At 48.5% G+C, this 16514-nt stretch overlaps 1 protein-coding gene across 3 annotated transcripts in view; it reads right to left on the reverse strand.

Annotated features, from left to right (window-relative positions):
* Window positions 1-1000: 1000 nt before the first annotated feature.
* LOC119383724 (solute carrier family 45 member 3) overlaps window positions 1001-16514 on the reverse strand; it is a 130555-nt gene continuing 115041 nt past the window's right edge. For all 3 annotated transcript variants that reach the window (XM_049412638.1, XM_049412639.1, XM_049412640.1), the window contains exons 5-9: window positions 11811-12054; window positions 9445-9740; window positions 5577-5685; window positions 4832-5055; window positions 1001-3025 (exon numbers count right to left, since the gene is read on the reverse strand). In XM_049412638.1, coding sequence (XP_049268595.1) covers window positions 2801-3025; window positions 4832-5055; window positions 5577-5685; window positions 9445-9740; window positions 11811-12054 — 1098 coding nt within the window. In that variant the 3' untranslated portion in view covers window positions 1001-2800. The remainder of the gene's footprint in view (window positions 3026-4831; window positions 5056-5576; window positions 5686-9444; window positions 9741-11810; window positions 12055-16514) is intronic.

Genomic DNA, 16514 nt, shown 5'->3' on the forward strand with positions numbered 1-16514 from the left:
GCCATCTACCTGAGAACTCCCAAGAACCCCTTCCACACATGCACACGGGTTCATGAAAAGTGCGTGCGTTCTCCATCATAACGGATAAGTATAAGCACTACATATCGGCTTGCCACGTCTGGTGTTGTTAATACCCATGTTGCTGTTGGCATTGTTACGCAACTATAAACAACTGGTTATATAACACATGCGCGACTCTTCATATGTGTGTGAGTGTACTATTTGTGCCTATCTTTAGCGTCATTTGGTAACGTTTCGCTCAATGTAAAAAATTACGCCACAGTCGCCTTCCCGCGGCACGCTTTGAATTACATCGATTCCCACGGTACTTGGGATCTGCCGCATTTGTATGCATTGCTTCATATAATGCCTATGTGCTTACATTGTTGTCCTAGGCGATTGTTTCGTCTTGTTTGTTTTCTTTTCGTTTTCACGCCAAAACACGTATCGTAGGCGATCACATTTTTATATTATGTTCGTCGTCTCTTCCATTTGTCCTTGTTATGTTCCTGCATCCATGATCTCTTCCTTCCTCTTGCGCCAGCGCTCAGTACATCGCTCGAGAAGTCACCTCAGGCCACGCTCACTACACTTGTCATAATTTTGTTTCTCTATTTTTATGCGAGTTAACGTGAAGGTTCAAGCTAATTGGTACTCCACGCTCAAGCACAATAACTTTTGCACAGAGACGGTAACAAACACGGACGAGCGCTACGCGAGGATGCCAGTTTGATGTGTACAGTACTTTATGCGATAGGTGGTTCGTGCGCGGAGTTATGTATATTAAATCCTGCCGATGTGTCGCGAAATTATACTACGATTACAATTCGAAAGAATTCGCAGAAACGGAGCTCATTTTCTTTTTATTAATGTTGTAGTTCAATCACCAGACCGATTCCGTACTAAGAACAGCTCGCGAAAGAGATCGACATATGGCTGCACCAGGCGGAGCTAAATTGTGGGGCTCACCAAGAGCTCTCTGAAAAAAATTTTCATCATGAGCAGTGTCGCGGCATGCGCCGGGAAAGGCGCGGATCTCTTTTTATTTGTGTTTACCAAGAAATACAGTTGAGCACTTGGATTTCACGCGCATAAATACATCTTAAACATCTAACCGAAAACATTGAAATAAAAATAACATTGAAAAACCTGCTAAAAGGTCTTTTTCGACAAGAATCACAAATAATAATGAAAGAGAAAATATGACGCCGAAGAGAATAGCAGGCTCAGTAGCTAATGGCGAATATCACAGACACCTGTTGCCTGAAGCCTGTTCAATACTTCAAGCAAGTTTTCGTGCAGGAGCACTTAAATGCAGAACTGTGCAGGGCTTTCCGACAGCCTTTATTTAATATATAACGCCATCTCCTCGGAGCCCGTTTGCTTGGCATTATACTCGGCTACCGAAAGGCACAACATTCGACACCAGAAAAATCTTCATGGTAGAGTTCATGTGTCGCCTGGCGGTAAAGTGCTCCAAAATTTTGTAAAGCACAAAGTGGGTACTCAATAAACTCTCGATATATCAGCAAAACTGCAACGCAATCGTTGTCAATTATATTGCACAGCGTGTAGCTTATCTGCCGCTCTTCGCAAAGGAGAGATGTCGTCACCTTGTTGGTCTTCAGACTCACACCGGCTCGCAAAAATTCCGAACCAAGGTTTCTAAACTTCAGTGCTGACAAGAATATCATCATACATAAACAATGGGCGACAATCACTGGCTATGGAGCGAGCACTTTCAGACAATTGCGGCTCGGTAATAACGAAGAAAAAATGTAATCTAATTATGACAAATCTAATTATGATTTTACATCACCATGTCGTAATCTAATTATGACATGGTGATGTAAAGACGAAACGGTATTCTACGGAGCTAGTTCGTTCATAGCCAATACTGGTTCGAACAGTGAAAATGACAGCGAGGCACAAAGAGGACTTCGCTGTCCCTCGTTTTCAATTCCGCTGCTCGAACCAGCGTCAGGTGCAAAGATGTTCATATCCGTCTCGTATAAGAATATTTACCGTCGTCCAGTACACTCAGAACTGCTTACTGAATTGAGCAGGCGCACTTTTAAACAGTGTCTCTGTTCTTCAGCACTACGTTTGCGCCCATAGCTAAGTACGTTCGCATTTTAACTGAAACTTCACGAAGCGCACGTCGTGAGAGAATACACTATGGAATAACAAGTCGAGTTGAAAAATTCCACGAAGGCATGTATTCTACGGCAGGAATTAATAATGGTCTCCATACGTTGGGCAATGATGGAAATAGCGTGATTGGTTTTTTCGACACACCTTCATTGGGCAAATATGCTAAACACATGTCACACGAAATAATGTCACATACGATGCTATCAGCAACAAACCTGTCACTAAACATTCCCCAGTTTCCTTGTGGACTCTGCTGCTTTCCGTATATTGAGCATTGTTGAACAAATCATAGCTGTTTTCCGAACACCTTCATTGGGCCGTTATGCTGTTCTGCAAGTCACACACCATATTGTCTGCAAAGACTGCATACTATGGAGTGCATGGGCGTAAAAGTCTTGCCACTGGACGGTTAGAAAGAGCGCAGCACGCGGCAACAGCAGAAGTGCACCAGGAACTAAACACCAGCATTGCTTGTTTGCCATCTTCCGGTGCACTCTGGTGCCGGTGGTCAACACGCAGGGTCACCGCACTGGGCTGTTCGTTGTGTGGCGCCGCTGTCGATGTTTTTGAGGACAGATAGGGCCGCTGGCCTCGCGATGGGCCCGGTTCCTTCTACTCGTGCAGCAACCATTGATTGCTCCTGACGTCACGAGGCGTCCTTGGGCGAGGGACACGCGATGAACGTGGACGCGTAGCACGACGCGAGGGCGCACACTACGGCGACGGCGACGTAGGACGCCACCGTGTGGGTCGCCGAAAAGATGTAGCCCATGAATAGCGTAAGGATCACTTGGGACAAGTACTCGGCGGTGGCCAGCAGTGCTAGGCACTGTCCCACGCCGGGAGTGTACCGAGATCCCTTGAAGTACTCCTGCGAAAAGAAAAATGAAATAAACAAATTGAAAAGGGTACTGCTATAAGTTACTGAGACATTCTTGCGACAGAAAGCCCATTCTATGGACCTCTGTTGAACGGGCAGCTGAGGCACTCTTTTGTCATGTTGACGTTCGAGTGAATATCTGTACGCATGGGCCACTGCCGTACTTTATGCGATGCATTTAGGCAAGCATGACACCGAGAAAATGATGACCAGTAACACAAAAAGCCAAATAATGTGCATTTCGGTTTTTTCTGTCTGTACGTGTTTAGTGTTGTCGTTTGGTTTCATGCTAGCGAAATAGTTAGCTAAACGTGAAGAGGCACCAAATGGACCCTTTCTAGAGCTTGCGCATCCAAGTCGTTTCGTGAGAATTTTATCCACTCTTCCGTGGTCACGTTTACCGCTACAGTTGCCTGCCGAAGTGATAAAGACATTGCTCAATTGCTTTCTGCCGGAATGAAGCATTAGCTTGCTAAAGAGGATGAAGTGAACAAAACGAACGTTGGTTTCAAGTGGATTACAGACTACACGGATCATGTACCGTGTAGTCAATCAATTTCTTTTTCGTCCACCGAGTAGACCCAAACTCTTGCCTTTGAATACAATCTTCCAGTATTATCCGGTAACATTTTTATAGCATGATGAAATAGACAGTTGAAGGAAATCATCAACAAGAAAGAGAAAACATTTTAATGATCTGATGACAAGTGACGATATGCTACATTGTGTGATATCATTTTTATGGCCGAATACAGAAAACAATGTACAGTACGCGTCTTACCTGCGCATGGAGCACATGTTATTTCTCTAGAGAAGTCGCATTTGGAATTCGTTTCAAAAACAATAAGGAAACAACGAAAAAAGGCATCTATACGCGACGCGTCAATTGAAGGGCTCTAATTAACGTGACTTTTTTCTGATCAGTCAATCAATCAATAGCTATTATCCACAAAATACAAGCATAGACTACTTATTCAGGAGTGCTCTTAGCACATAGCTGAAGCCCCGGGGACCTTCTGCTAAAATCTTATTGGAGGCGAGAGTGAGAGACCGTATTAAATTTTATTTCGTAGATCAGGCTGTTCACGCCCGAAGGTGGATGGCCACCTCATTCCAGATAGCCGTGGACTTTGACGCATACTTTGTAGCTATAGCCCTGTTCACCAGCTCCAGCTGGTCTTTGGGGCGAATGCAATAATATAGCAAAAACAAAACACGCCTTTACTTAACTGTAACAGGAATATCGTACATACCGGTATGTAACATACATACCGGTCGTAATATCGGTATGCATAATACTTTCACTCTCCGTGCGACTTGAATTTACATCTAAAACAGGCTTAGCGAGAAAGAGCTGATCTCTACAAGCTGCAACGTCTAAAGGCAAAACGTAATGTAATAGTTTAACAGGAATTGGATTGTATGGTTTATGTTAACATACTGGTATGCAATAAACAAAAGAGTTCGTCCTTAAATGTCAAACGTCTTCTCACGTGTAACGACTGCTTAGCGCTTCGCACGTCTCCTTAACACGATCGCGGCCACATGCTCACCCGACCCCTCGTGTTGGTTACCCCTGTTATCGCGTTGCCCTGAAGTAATGCAACACGAACGCCATTACTAACCATACTGGTAGGCTCCGCAGTTGATATAATTCTATGATCTTGTGCCGGCGTCCCCTACAAGGGAACGTCGGCTCTCCCAGGCTAACTAATTATATTATGCTGACTAAATTATTCCAGGATAAAAGTCACTAGATCACGCCAACTGCGGCTCCGTTTCAGGCTAATTTCTCACCTGGCTGTTCTCGCAGTAGAGGCAAGCGAGTGCGTATGGAATGGAGTCGAGGGCGGCGGCCGCGATGCCCGTCATGGCGGACAGCGAAAGCATGCTGGCCAAGTCGGTGAAGACGAGCAAGCCGGGCATGGCGGCGGCGAATGTGCCCATGCCCAGCAGCAGGCCAAAGCGCTGGCCGAAACGACTCGTCACCCGCCACTGGATGGTCAACGAGTACACGGACGCTGCGAACGAAACAGGAAAATGAACAATGCGTACGCGATAGAACTCACACGTGTGGTCGGCGATAGGAGAGGGTCTGTTCCAGGACCAAATCCTGGCTCTACCAGAATGGGAGTATTGAAACAGCACGAAATCTTTGAGGCTAATACTACTAAAAATAGGCTTCCTTCGTCACGTCTAAAGGTGGTAGAGGCTGTAAACTGCAAAATTTATACTCAACCTTGGAAGGCACAGGCAAAACTCGCGCTCACAAATGCAAGAGCTCGTGTCTGTGTACGCGGCACAAAATATTTAGCTAGGAGCGATTAAAATGTCACTGAACTCTGCTTATACATTTGTACACAAAGTGTCACAGTAGAAGAGTTCAAACTAAGGTCTGTTGGGTATCCTTGTAGTCTGGTTGCTTTGCTTTCTTTACGGCTGCGAGAAACTGTGACGATAGCCGCTTCTGAATGCGTTGAAGCTCACCAAAATTCTTAGAATTGATCTTACACCGATTATGTGTACGAAACGAGTGACTCACAGGCAATGCAGTTGACTAGTAGCCCCCAAGAGCCAGCTCGAACGCCACGATCGTAGCGGGAACGGTCGTCATTACTGGCAGTCTCCTCGGGCCTTCCATGATAAACCACCTGGACGAAAAGAAAGCACCACTTAGCGAAATGCAAAGCATGTACCGAAATGATGCAGCAAAGTGTTCATCTAGGTTTCTCTCGTTTTACAGTCAGTCAATATACCTACGCGAGCCCAATGCCAGATACATCATTCTTATGGCCACTTCTAGCGCATGGTACAAGATGCTTGCTTCCTACCGGCGCACAAGACCTATTAAAAGTTGTTAAGGTCATCACACGCCAAACGTATCATTAATCTAATATATGTAATGTATTCAATCATTCACGAAGTTCGTGTCATGCATGCCATTCATGCACTTCATGTTTTGTACTCATAGCACCTCATGCTGTCAGTGCCTCGTCATTCATGCCGTGTTGTTCCTATGATGACAATTCGTTGCCTTCAATTGCCCTAAGACAACCCTCGCATGAGAGAGGTGGCTACCTCACAATATCGGAATGCAGCATGGACTACCTTTGCGAAACTGAGCGCTGCCACCACGTTGAAAGCGTCGCTTCTCAATGCGTGGGACTGAAATAATACATTCAACGTTCGCAGCGCCAAGGTTACTGCGCAAGCACTCAGACCACCGCGTAAACCTCAGTGTTGTGTGGTACGGACACAGCTGCGCACCAACGCTAGTGCAGAATCAACGTCAAAAGTTCAGGGACCACAAGACACAAGGAAACGCTGAATGTTTCCACTGCTTCAGCAGCCATCCTTGAAGTTAAAGGGGCCCTGCAACACTTTTTTAACAAGGTCAGAATACGCTGCCGATCGGTAGCCGAGGCTCCTGCGAACATGTGAGTCAGACATTATAGCGGAGCAGCACGTGGCCTGGAATTTACGATTGATTCTCAAAGGCAGCTAGAAATCGCCCGCTCTTCTCTCAACGTATCATGCCATAAACCCAAATAACCGCGCCATAAACCCAATGTCCGCGGCCATTGGCTGATTTGAGCTACGTTAGCTGCATAGTTACCGCGGGATGCCGCGATGTACCCGCGCCTGGCACGCGATCACACTGAAAGTAAGCCGCTCGTCCGAAGAAAAGAAAATTACACCATCTCCCACTAAAGGGGACCATGTGGGGATGCGAAGCAGCGCATGAGTCGACTTAAAGTTCCGCTCATCACGGGCACCTTGCCCGATGTTGACGTGTCCTTGCAAGTGGAGCACACCGTGGATTTACTGTAGTTGCTGTTGCTGTTACTCGTCCCGAACTCTTGTTGGAGCACGCCACGCGGGAGCACGTGCGTTCATCGCGCGTCTGCATAATATCGTTCCCCGACGCCATCACGTGATTGCTGAGAGAGTGTAAAGGGAAGAAGCCACAGCGTCTTACCCAGCCCCTTGCACAGGCCCGAACGCGCTAGCGCGTGCCAGCACACATGGCTCCCGAGCGGACGGTCGCCAATGGAAGGACGGACGCAGCCCCGAGCAAAAGCTGCTTCGCATCTAAAAAAAAAAGAAATGCTCAAGGTCATGATGCGTGCTGACGAACGGATTTGCCCTTTCGGGCCCTTGTTTGGCCACATTGTTGCACTTGCTCCTGCAGAGAGCGGCAGCCAGTCGTCTGCAGCTGGTCGTCAGCAGCTGGTGAAACGGGCGGTACAAGCAACCAGAGTAGTCTGGTAACACTGGTCTCCCCCTCCGTTCGCCTCGTCCGTGTGAGTGGGGGACATTTGTGCGGAATCCTACTCGCGAGCTGACGTCGCTAGGCTCCGCCTTTATCCCACGAGGATTTGTCCCCCGTGTGAATACCGCTTAAAGCTTGCGACAAGTCCCTATAACTCCGCCCGCACTTGACGGATCCTAAAATTTTGTGGCAGTCGATTCGTGAGGCAATGAACTCCTTTGTGAAGCCATTCGATGATTACTAAGAAAAGTGTTCCATGGCCCCTTTACATTTCAGGCCTGTGACGCGCTAACAACATGTACTGTGCAGTTCGACCAAATACAGTCACAAATTGTTGGAAAACTCGGAGTTTTCCCAGACCTAGTGGTCTCTAAACTTTTGACACCGACCGCACGTATCGGCCGCGCTTATGCCAGGAGTTAAAGACAGAAAGCTGGGGAAGGTTTTAACGAAATCAAGGCTCCTGCGGATCTGTACGCATTGCGAGAATCGGTCTAAGCGAAGCAGTGGTGAGCCGGAAAGACCACGCTCGGCATCTCGACAAGGCATGCGCTGTGGACATGGGATACGACCACCAACCGTAACTGTGCCGCTGAACAAATCTAAGTTTCATTATGCGCAATGGCACACTTAGGTGCCATTGCGCATAATGCTGCGCGTGCTAAGCGTCACTTCCCGACAATGGGCGCGAAGATGCCGCGCTTTCCTGCATGATTTCTCTCGATTCCACAGCGCATAGACGTGCGCACCGGCTGGATAGGGGAAGCAGTATTACAGTTCAACGCAATATAACCTCTCGCGAAACGTCCACGCAGATTTCGAAACAAATGCAAAATATGATAGTGTTTCACGGCAAAAGATTGGCATTATCACTCTAATATATAACACAGGATTGCTGACAACCATTCCTTGAGTAGACTGCGGCGAAGGCTCGGTAAATCATATCCCCAAGTTGTATGTAGAACACGTATTCGATCTCCAGCTCATTATGCAGAACTTAATAAATTAGGAGGCATATTAAATCTGAGGTGAGCAGCGCGACAAAAGGCTCATTACAACCAAAGAAAAGAGCACACTGCGCTGCGTTCGTCTTCCTCCGTCCTTATAGAGGGGTCATGAACTATACCTCTCGGGCTCGGTGAGAAACACATCTTGCGGATAGCAGACACTGCTACGAAAATCTCAGCCAAGTGTTGCAGTCGTCCACGGCAAAGAGAGTTTAAAAGAAGAGCGCGAAGCTGCCATTTGCTCAGGCACCCTTTTTTCTTGCACGGGCCTGTGCTCACTCTCTTCGGAGCTGCCGGCGCCTGCTGCTTGACGTCGAACAGCAGATAGCATGCTATGGGCCAATAACCGACATAAGTCAAGAGTGGCGTTTGGACCACGGGTTGCCGCCACGTGCCCACGGAGCCCTGCAAGGTCAGCTACTAACGTTACAGAGTAGCCACACTCGTGCGCACAGGAATCACAACGGGAGAGAGCAGCGAAGCGCTTGTCCTGTGAATCGGTGTTCTTCCTCTGTCCTGTGTTGAATCCGCGCTGTCCATTATCTAAGATTACGAAACAACTAGCCCAGCAACGGACTTTGTTAAGAGCTATTGTGTTTGATCACGTGCGCTCAAGGTCGCAACGCGCGCTGACGTAACTTATTGCCCCCGTGCCGTCCCTCCCTACTTAGTTTCCAGCGCGCTCGTCTCGCCTGGACGAGAGAAGACAGAAAACGCTCAAAGCGCGCGACAGACTCCTCTAACTCCGCGCGTTCACGATGAATTCGAGAAATTTTTGCGGCAATAATTTCGTGAGGCGATAAACTCCGATACAGAGGTCATCCGATGATTACATGGAACTGTGGATGATGGCCACTTTAATAAGCCTTTTTCTGTGCGCTGCCCGCCTCATGGATGGAACACCAAGTCTACCAGTAGGCCTTCTTCGTGATGCACTTTAACGATTTTCACAGGACTCTGGTATTTCGCTATGCCTTCGAAGTACCTTATAAATTTTGCGAAGAATATTGCAGTCCTAAATGTTATTATCTAGTACGCAGTTGGAAATAGGAAGTATTCACTAGAAGAGGAGAACAGAGTGAAGGAGAGAGAGATATATATATAGTTTGGATCAAGTGCAATTGGATTACCTCACCCGTGAAGTCAGTGAAGTAGACGTAGTGCGCAAACAGGGCCATCCAGGAGAGCAGTTGGAAGAGGAAGAGGCGACGCAGGCTGCTCGGGATGCGGCCCAGGAAGGAAGCGGCGCGCGCCGGAAGCATGACGAACACTCGGCAGAAGGCCTCGCACACGATCACCAGGAGGGCCGACGACAGCGCGCGCACAACCTTGGTCGGACTGGCCTTGGCCTTGCTGCTGCCCACGTGGTGCCACGTTATGAACACGCCGGCGCCGTGTAGCGGGCTGTGGTTGTGCGATGGTGTACCTGTGACGCAGAACACAGCTAAGGCGATGAATGAGAGGAAAAAGGAACGATCAAAAGTCACACTGTCCCTTGTTCATTTACCAAACACGACTAGAAGGCGAGAGCCATCTGTTACTTTTCTTCGCATTCGTTTGTATCGATACCCCACCCCTTCCCCGGCCGAAAGATTTCTGCACTCAACGTGGTTTTACACTTCCTCCGGGATCGGAGGCATTAGATGATTTCTGGACATCCCGTGGTTTTGCAGTGCGTCCGAGATCGGCCCACCATTCACCAAGCGACGACGTCATGTGGCGTTACGTTGGAGACTTCTTTCGGGTAATTTATGCTTGCAGGGGTCGGCAACCTGCGGCCCGCGCGGCATTATTATGCGACCCCGGCACGACGTCAGCACCACACCCCTCTCTTTGTCACTGCCTATCTCGAGGCCGACATGGCAGTTTTAACCACACCCCTCTCTTTGTCACTGCCTATCTCGAGGCCGACATGGCAGTTTTAACCACACCCCTCTCTTTGTCACTGCCTATCTCGAGGCCGACATGGCAGTTTTAACCACACCCCTCTCTTTGTCACTGCCTATCTCGAGGCCGACATGGCAGTTTTAACCACACCCCTCTCTTTGTCACTGCCATCTCGAGGCCGACATGGCAGTTTTAACGTCAAATGGGGTTACACAGGAACAAAGAACAATCTGCACACCCACTTAACCAGGTAGCGTCTTACGACTATTGATAATTCGCCTACTGTGCTGACTATAGATAACAATTATATTGACTGTTGATAAATATCTATAGCTACTGATTATAGATAACGATTATTGCCAGTTCGCCGATATTTCCTCCGTTTCCCTGCAGTGCCCCCGCCCCTTCCCCACCTCCGATTTCCCATGCGGCACCCGCCGTGTCGCCTTCATGCAACTCGGCCCTCCACCTCCAAATGTTGCCGACCCCTGCTCTAAAACATTTCGTAGTTTCCACGGAAGCAGGCAATGTAATCGAGGTTTTCCTGTACTCAAAACTCTCATTGATAAAGAGGTACTCGTGGTGCATGGCTGTGCACAGATCAAAATGACAGTGCCAAATTCAGCGGAGAGTGAAGACTGATTAAAAAAAAAAAGAGTACTGATGGCGAGCGCTTGGCTGACTCAGGCTGACGTGATGACGTCATGTGCATCGAATTGACGCCGCATTCGCTGTTAGGATGTAAGGACCAAGAAATTACGCGAATGTTCAGTTTAGTTTGGTGAACACGTGCGATTCTTTTGTATAACTCAGATTTGCCGCTCAACGAAGAACGTCGCTGGTAAGCTTTCGTACCTACATGGCTACTATGCCCAGGTAGTCATCCAGGCTCTCATTTGGAGCCTTATATATCCGTCTGCACGGCTTTCCATCCGTGTCATTATCTTTCTCTCTCTTAACATGGCGCATATCACTTTTTTTTTTCTGCTGCTCGTTGAACTGTCATTAGCTTCCTGCCAAGCTTTTGTTTCGTTCTCCGATGTTCAGGAAGTTTCGCAGTGCTGGGTAAACCGAATTACTCCTTTTTGAGATAGCGGGGCGCTGCCAGTCATGATTTAGTGGTGACTGGGATACCTCCTGCTGCACATTTTATTTTTTATAGTTTTATTTCCGCGGCCCACGTCCATCGCGACTACATCGCCTGGATAAGTGCACTTCTGTACTTTTACGGGCGCAGCACCTTAGGGTCTCGTTGTCACTCTTTTTATTTTTATTTCTCTTTCGACCCTTTCTTTCTCTCTTTTTCTTTCTTTTTGAAGAGGTTGGTCACCTTGCATGAACTCTTTCGCGCTTTTGTGAAGTAGAAAACTGTGCGAGTTGGAAATAACCCGCGTTTGTAAGAACGACCAAATTATACGGGAAGAAAAAAATAATGTAATATGAAAAGAGTCCAATATGCATATTCGATTTTTTTTTTTCATTTCATTGTGCCGCGTTTTCAATGAGTTACTGAAATTCTCTCTTGTCGGGATATAGATTATTGTCTTCGATTAACCATAAAGCATGCGCAATGACATACAAGGTTCTATGATCTCGATGAGCTGCTCACCTGGTTCACCAATGGCGGGACCATTGCCGTTGCAGGCGACAGGTAGACCGTTGCTGGTGACGCCACCTTGGGGTGTCTTGTCGAGAATGACGAGAGTGCACGTGGGCGGTGAACGCACGGCGTCCCCATTCGCCACACTCTCCGTGGCTTTGAGAGGTGGCAACGGCTTTTCCTTCGCCAGCACGGACGTCACCGCCAGGCAAGTGATGAGCGCCACCAGCATGAGTAAGAACACGGCACGTTCCTGCACGTTGAATGACAATGCGATGAACGAGGACACACAGAGACGGCATCTGTGCTCTTTGCCTTCAACATAGCGTTATTTAAGGCCTTAGATGCCTCGTCAAACACTAAAAGTGACCGTCGGCGTCAACGCAAGTGATGCAAAAAACATGGTTCATCCCTCCGTCTTAGGAATCGGTACAACACGAAAGTAAAACGTGTCTTTAAAGGAGTGGTTGAATGTTTACTGTACATTGATATAAGAGAGCTTGCACAATGTCTATTGGCGTTTGGTAGCTATTCGCCGCGAGATCGAGCAGAGTCGGTACCTAGCGGCGGGTGGACGAAACCCCGTGGTGTGGATGACTCCTTGCGTCGTCTGCTAGCCACACCGTGTTCGCTTGTGTGCGTACATCATGCACGTCCTCAGATTACAGCTTATAGGCTTCCCAAGCATCGCTTAGTGGCACTGCTGCTCTTGACAGGCAGCGCCATCTCTGGCAGAAACATAGAAACTGGGAGCATGCAACGAGCGTTCTCCGTTCTCGACGCCGCGCCGCCGCTCGCTTCTGCGCACGTGCAGAGCTCTCGCGGCACATTCGCGTCGCCTCACACACAATCTACCGCCTGCAGCGCGGCTTCAAAAAGATCTCCGAGCTGGACAGGCACTTCCGAAAAAGCGAACTAGGCTCGTCAATCACGTTTAAGGTGAAGAGCAGACGATCGACGACAACGACGCCCGACTCAACGCGAATTCCATTTTCAAAGTCGCGATAACACCCTGTAGGACGTATACCTCGATGTACGACTCATTCTGTCATGTTGATGATACGTAATGGTCCATATGAACTGCGAAGTGAAGCCGTGCACGCTATCGATGTTGTGCGTTGTGGAGTATGAAGCATATGATTCTTGTTTTGATATTGCATGCTTGCAGTAGCAGCCGTGTACTTTCGTGAAGAAATGTTTGCGGCGTGCGAAAAAAAGCAATTATACGGCCATGGTACTAGAAAAGCCTGAGAAAGTTAGAGTCAAGTCCTCTGTGCCGCTGGAGCATCACCAGCCGATATAGACGCGAGGCAGCCAGCTGAGCTTTAACCGCTGCGAGGAAAGTTGAACTGCTCGCCTCATTTTTTCGGCTCTCGCGTCATGCTTGCACTCTCTTTTTATGAGAGTATTGACTTTATAGGCGTATAAAACTTGCTACACGAACGCGTCCGTTCCGGCGTGATAAAGCAGCCTTCCCGAAGCGTAAATTGCAGGCGCCGAACTTTTGACAATGTGTCGAGTTCACTTGAATTCAACCAACCGCGCAACGCTAACCGCGGTATAACGCTAGTGTGAACGTTCGACAACGGCGGGTAGGTCTCACGAACACGGGGAATCAAAACACAAAGTTGTTTCAGCTGCAACCGTAACTGAACTTTCACAATGCGAGAAGACAGCGAGTAATCGTTACTGTAGTCGTTGTGTGCATGCGCCGCGTTACGTACTGATACAGGTAGTCGAAACGAACGAAAGCGATGAACTGAGACAGCCAAAACAGAAGGCGAGACAGTGCTATCAACAAGGACATACTTGATTCTCCTTACTGCGGTGATCCACGCTTGTCGCCTTTATTGCTCGTGCGACATGCCCGGGAACCGATACAGTTACACACGTGAATCGCCTGCCTTGGTGTTGTCTGCAATGTTGTGGCAGCCAACGACACAGCAATACTTCGGACCTCGCTTCCGCGGGGTCGCTTCTGTCAACGCGGAAATGCAGCTTTGCACAGCAAGCCTCTCGGTTCAGCGTACCAAGCTGCCGGCACGGCGCCCCAGTTCTCCGCACCGACTCAGAAGCGCGCGCGCGTGCGTGTTCCTGCTCCCGACAAACAGGCTGAGTCGGCCGCGCATGCCCCCAGTTGCACCAGAGCTTCTCCCCAGAGCCGCAGCGCGGCGCTGTCATCGCGCCGCAAACTTGAGCTTGGGTTCTCTATTCCGTTGTGCTAGCACTGTATCAAATGCTTGTACGTATGCCTACACGATATACATAAGCGTTTCGCCTTACGAGACTTGTATGCACTCTAATAAGTGAGTGCATGCAAGTGTCGGTATGGCGCTAGGTCCATTCGCCAATCGCCAAAATCATTTTAACGTGGGCACCACTTTGTCGTTCAAACACATCACATAGAGCATTTGGTGTCGTCCTAAACGAAAAAAAAAAAGTACTAAATGTCGAGGTGTGGCTGCAGAATTTTAGCGCCACCATCTCGTGAAGTGTTTGCGATTTGGAAATCCTTGTGATACCGCAAAGCATGAGCAGTAATAATAATTGCTGGCGTTTAACGTCCCAAAACCACGATATGATTATGAGAGACGCCGTAGTGGAAGGCTCCGGAAATTTCGACCACGTGGGGTTCTTTAACGTGCACCTAAATCTAGGTGCACGGGCCTCGAACATTTTCGCCTCCACCGAAAACGCGGCCGCCGCGGCCGGGATTCAATCCCGCTACAAAGCATGAACTAGCGTCCGCAGAGGACGGTTAGCGGTAAAAAAGACCTGAAGCCACGCATTTCTATAGCAGTACGCGTACTCATGCGAACAGAAAAGCAGAGTGCACAAAGTACTACTTCATCTAATTACGCAGAAATATAGGCTTTGCTCGAAAGTAAGAGGACGCCGACCAAAAACACTTAAAAATAACGAAGACGTTTCGGCTCCCATACGGGGGCCTTGTTCACAAATGAAGCAATGAAAGAACGGGGGTTGACTATGTACGTGCAAATAGATGGCGCAAACAGCGTGCGTAAACAGAAGGAAGGGTGCAGTCATTGCGATTTAGAGTGGTATCAGTGGTTTGGATTAGTAATGACTCGAGATGAAGTCGCGAGGTTAGATTTCTTTCAGTGGCTAGCACATGCGCACTGGCCCATGCAGTCAATGTCATGTCCCTTTGACACAGAATGCGCGAGTGCACTTGAAGACACTTTTTCTTTTTTAACGTCGTAACAATGTTCCTTCAGGCGCCTTTGAAAATCGCCTGTCTCGCCGATGTACACATGGTCACAGTCTGCACAGGGAATATTGTACACGACGCCTGGGAACTTGTCTTTAGGAAGCTTGTCCTTCACGACTGTCAGCATACTTTTCAGCTTTTTCACCGGCACATGCGACACGTGTACATCATAGGAACGGAGCACGCGTGCTAAGGCCTCACTGGTTCCGGGAGCATACGGTATCGCGGCACGGAGGAGGCACTAATAGGCGGACGGGATAATTGGCGCTGCACAGAATTAACAAACGAAGCAGGGTAGCCGTTGCCTGAAAGTTCAGCATGCACCAATTCCAGGTCTTTTTGCAAGTCGCCTGAAGAGCTACAGGTTTGATGCGCGCGTTGTATGAGTGAGGAGGCGACGGAGCGTTTGTGGCAAGCAGGATGAATTGAACTGAAGTTGAGGGAGCGACCTGTGTGTGTGTGTAGCCTTTCGATACACGGTAAAACGAAGTCCTGTCTTTTCACGCTGCACCAAAACGTCAAGGAATGGAAGGCGACAATCCTTCTCCAGTTCGACTGTGAAATTTATGGCCGGTTCAATTGAGTCTAAGTGCGACGAAAACGCATCAAGGGCATCCTTCTTTATAAGGGAGAAACAGTCATCCACATGCCGAAGAAAAATTCTTGGTTGAGGCATGAATGCTGCGATAGCCCGGCATTCGACTGATTCCATCGTTAAGTTTGTAGCGGTGACCGAGAGGGAGGCACCGATGGGCGTTCCTTGAAGTTGCTTATAGAAGCAGTCTTGAAAAACGAAGTACGTATTTTCGAGGCAGAACTGCAGGAGCTTGCGCAAGTCCTGAACCTCAAATGGTGTCCTCTCGGTAAGCAAGGCGTCGTCTTGGAGGGCAGTAGAGCATACTTCGACAGCGACGTCAACTGGGGCACACGTAAACAAGGACGTACCTTGTTTACACGACACCATAGCGTCGTCATCGTCAAGCTTGAGATCGCGCACTTTGTTAATAAAGTCGGACGAGTTGCGTAAGCGTGTTGGACTGCATCCCACAAGTGGCGATATGATGCGGTGCAAGTACTTTGAAAGGCTCAATAGTGGTGACCGTCTGTAATCCACGATTGGCCGCATCGGTACATCAGGCCTGTGTATCTTGGGCAGTCCGTAGGGAGCCGGAGCGGAGCCATTGCGGCAGAGGAGACGGTAGTACAGATGCTTATGCCTTCCTTCTGTTTACGCACGCTGTTTGCGCCATCTATTTGCACGTACATAGTCAACCACCGTTTTCTCATTGCTTCATTTGTCAACAAGGCCCCCGTACGGGAGCCGAAACGTCTGTTATTTTTAAATATTATTGGTCGGCGTCCTCTCACTTTTGACCATGATTGTTCCCGACCAGACTATGCTTCGTCGAACTCTTGATTTCAGAAATACAGACTCTCTTGTAGTCGCTAGAGCAAGAAGTAAATACTTAATTGGATCAGTC

Source organism: Rhipicephalus sanguineus, chromosome 2 (assembly GCF_013339695.2).
Source record: "Rhipicephalus sanguineus isolate Rsan-2018 chromosome 2, BIME_Rsan_1.4, whole genome shotgun sequence".
Lineage (NCBI taxonomy): Eukaryota > Metazoa > Arthropoda > Arachnida > Ixodida > Ixodidae > Rhipicephalus > Rhipicephalus sanguineus.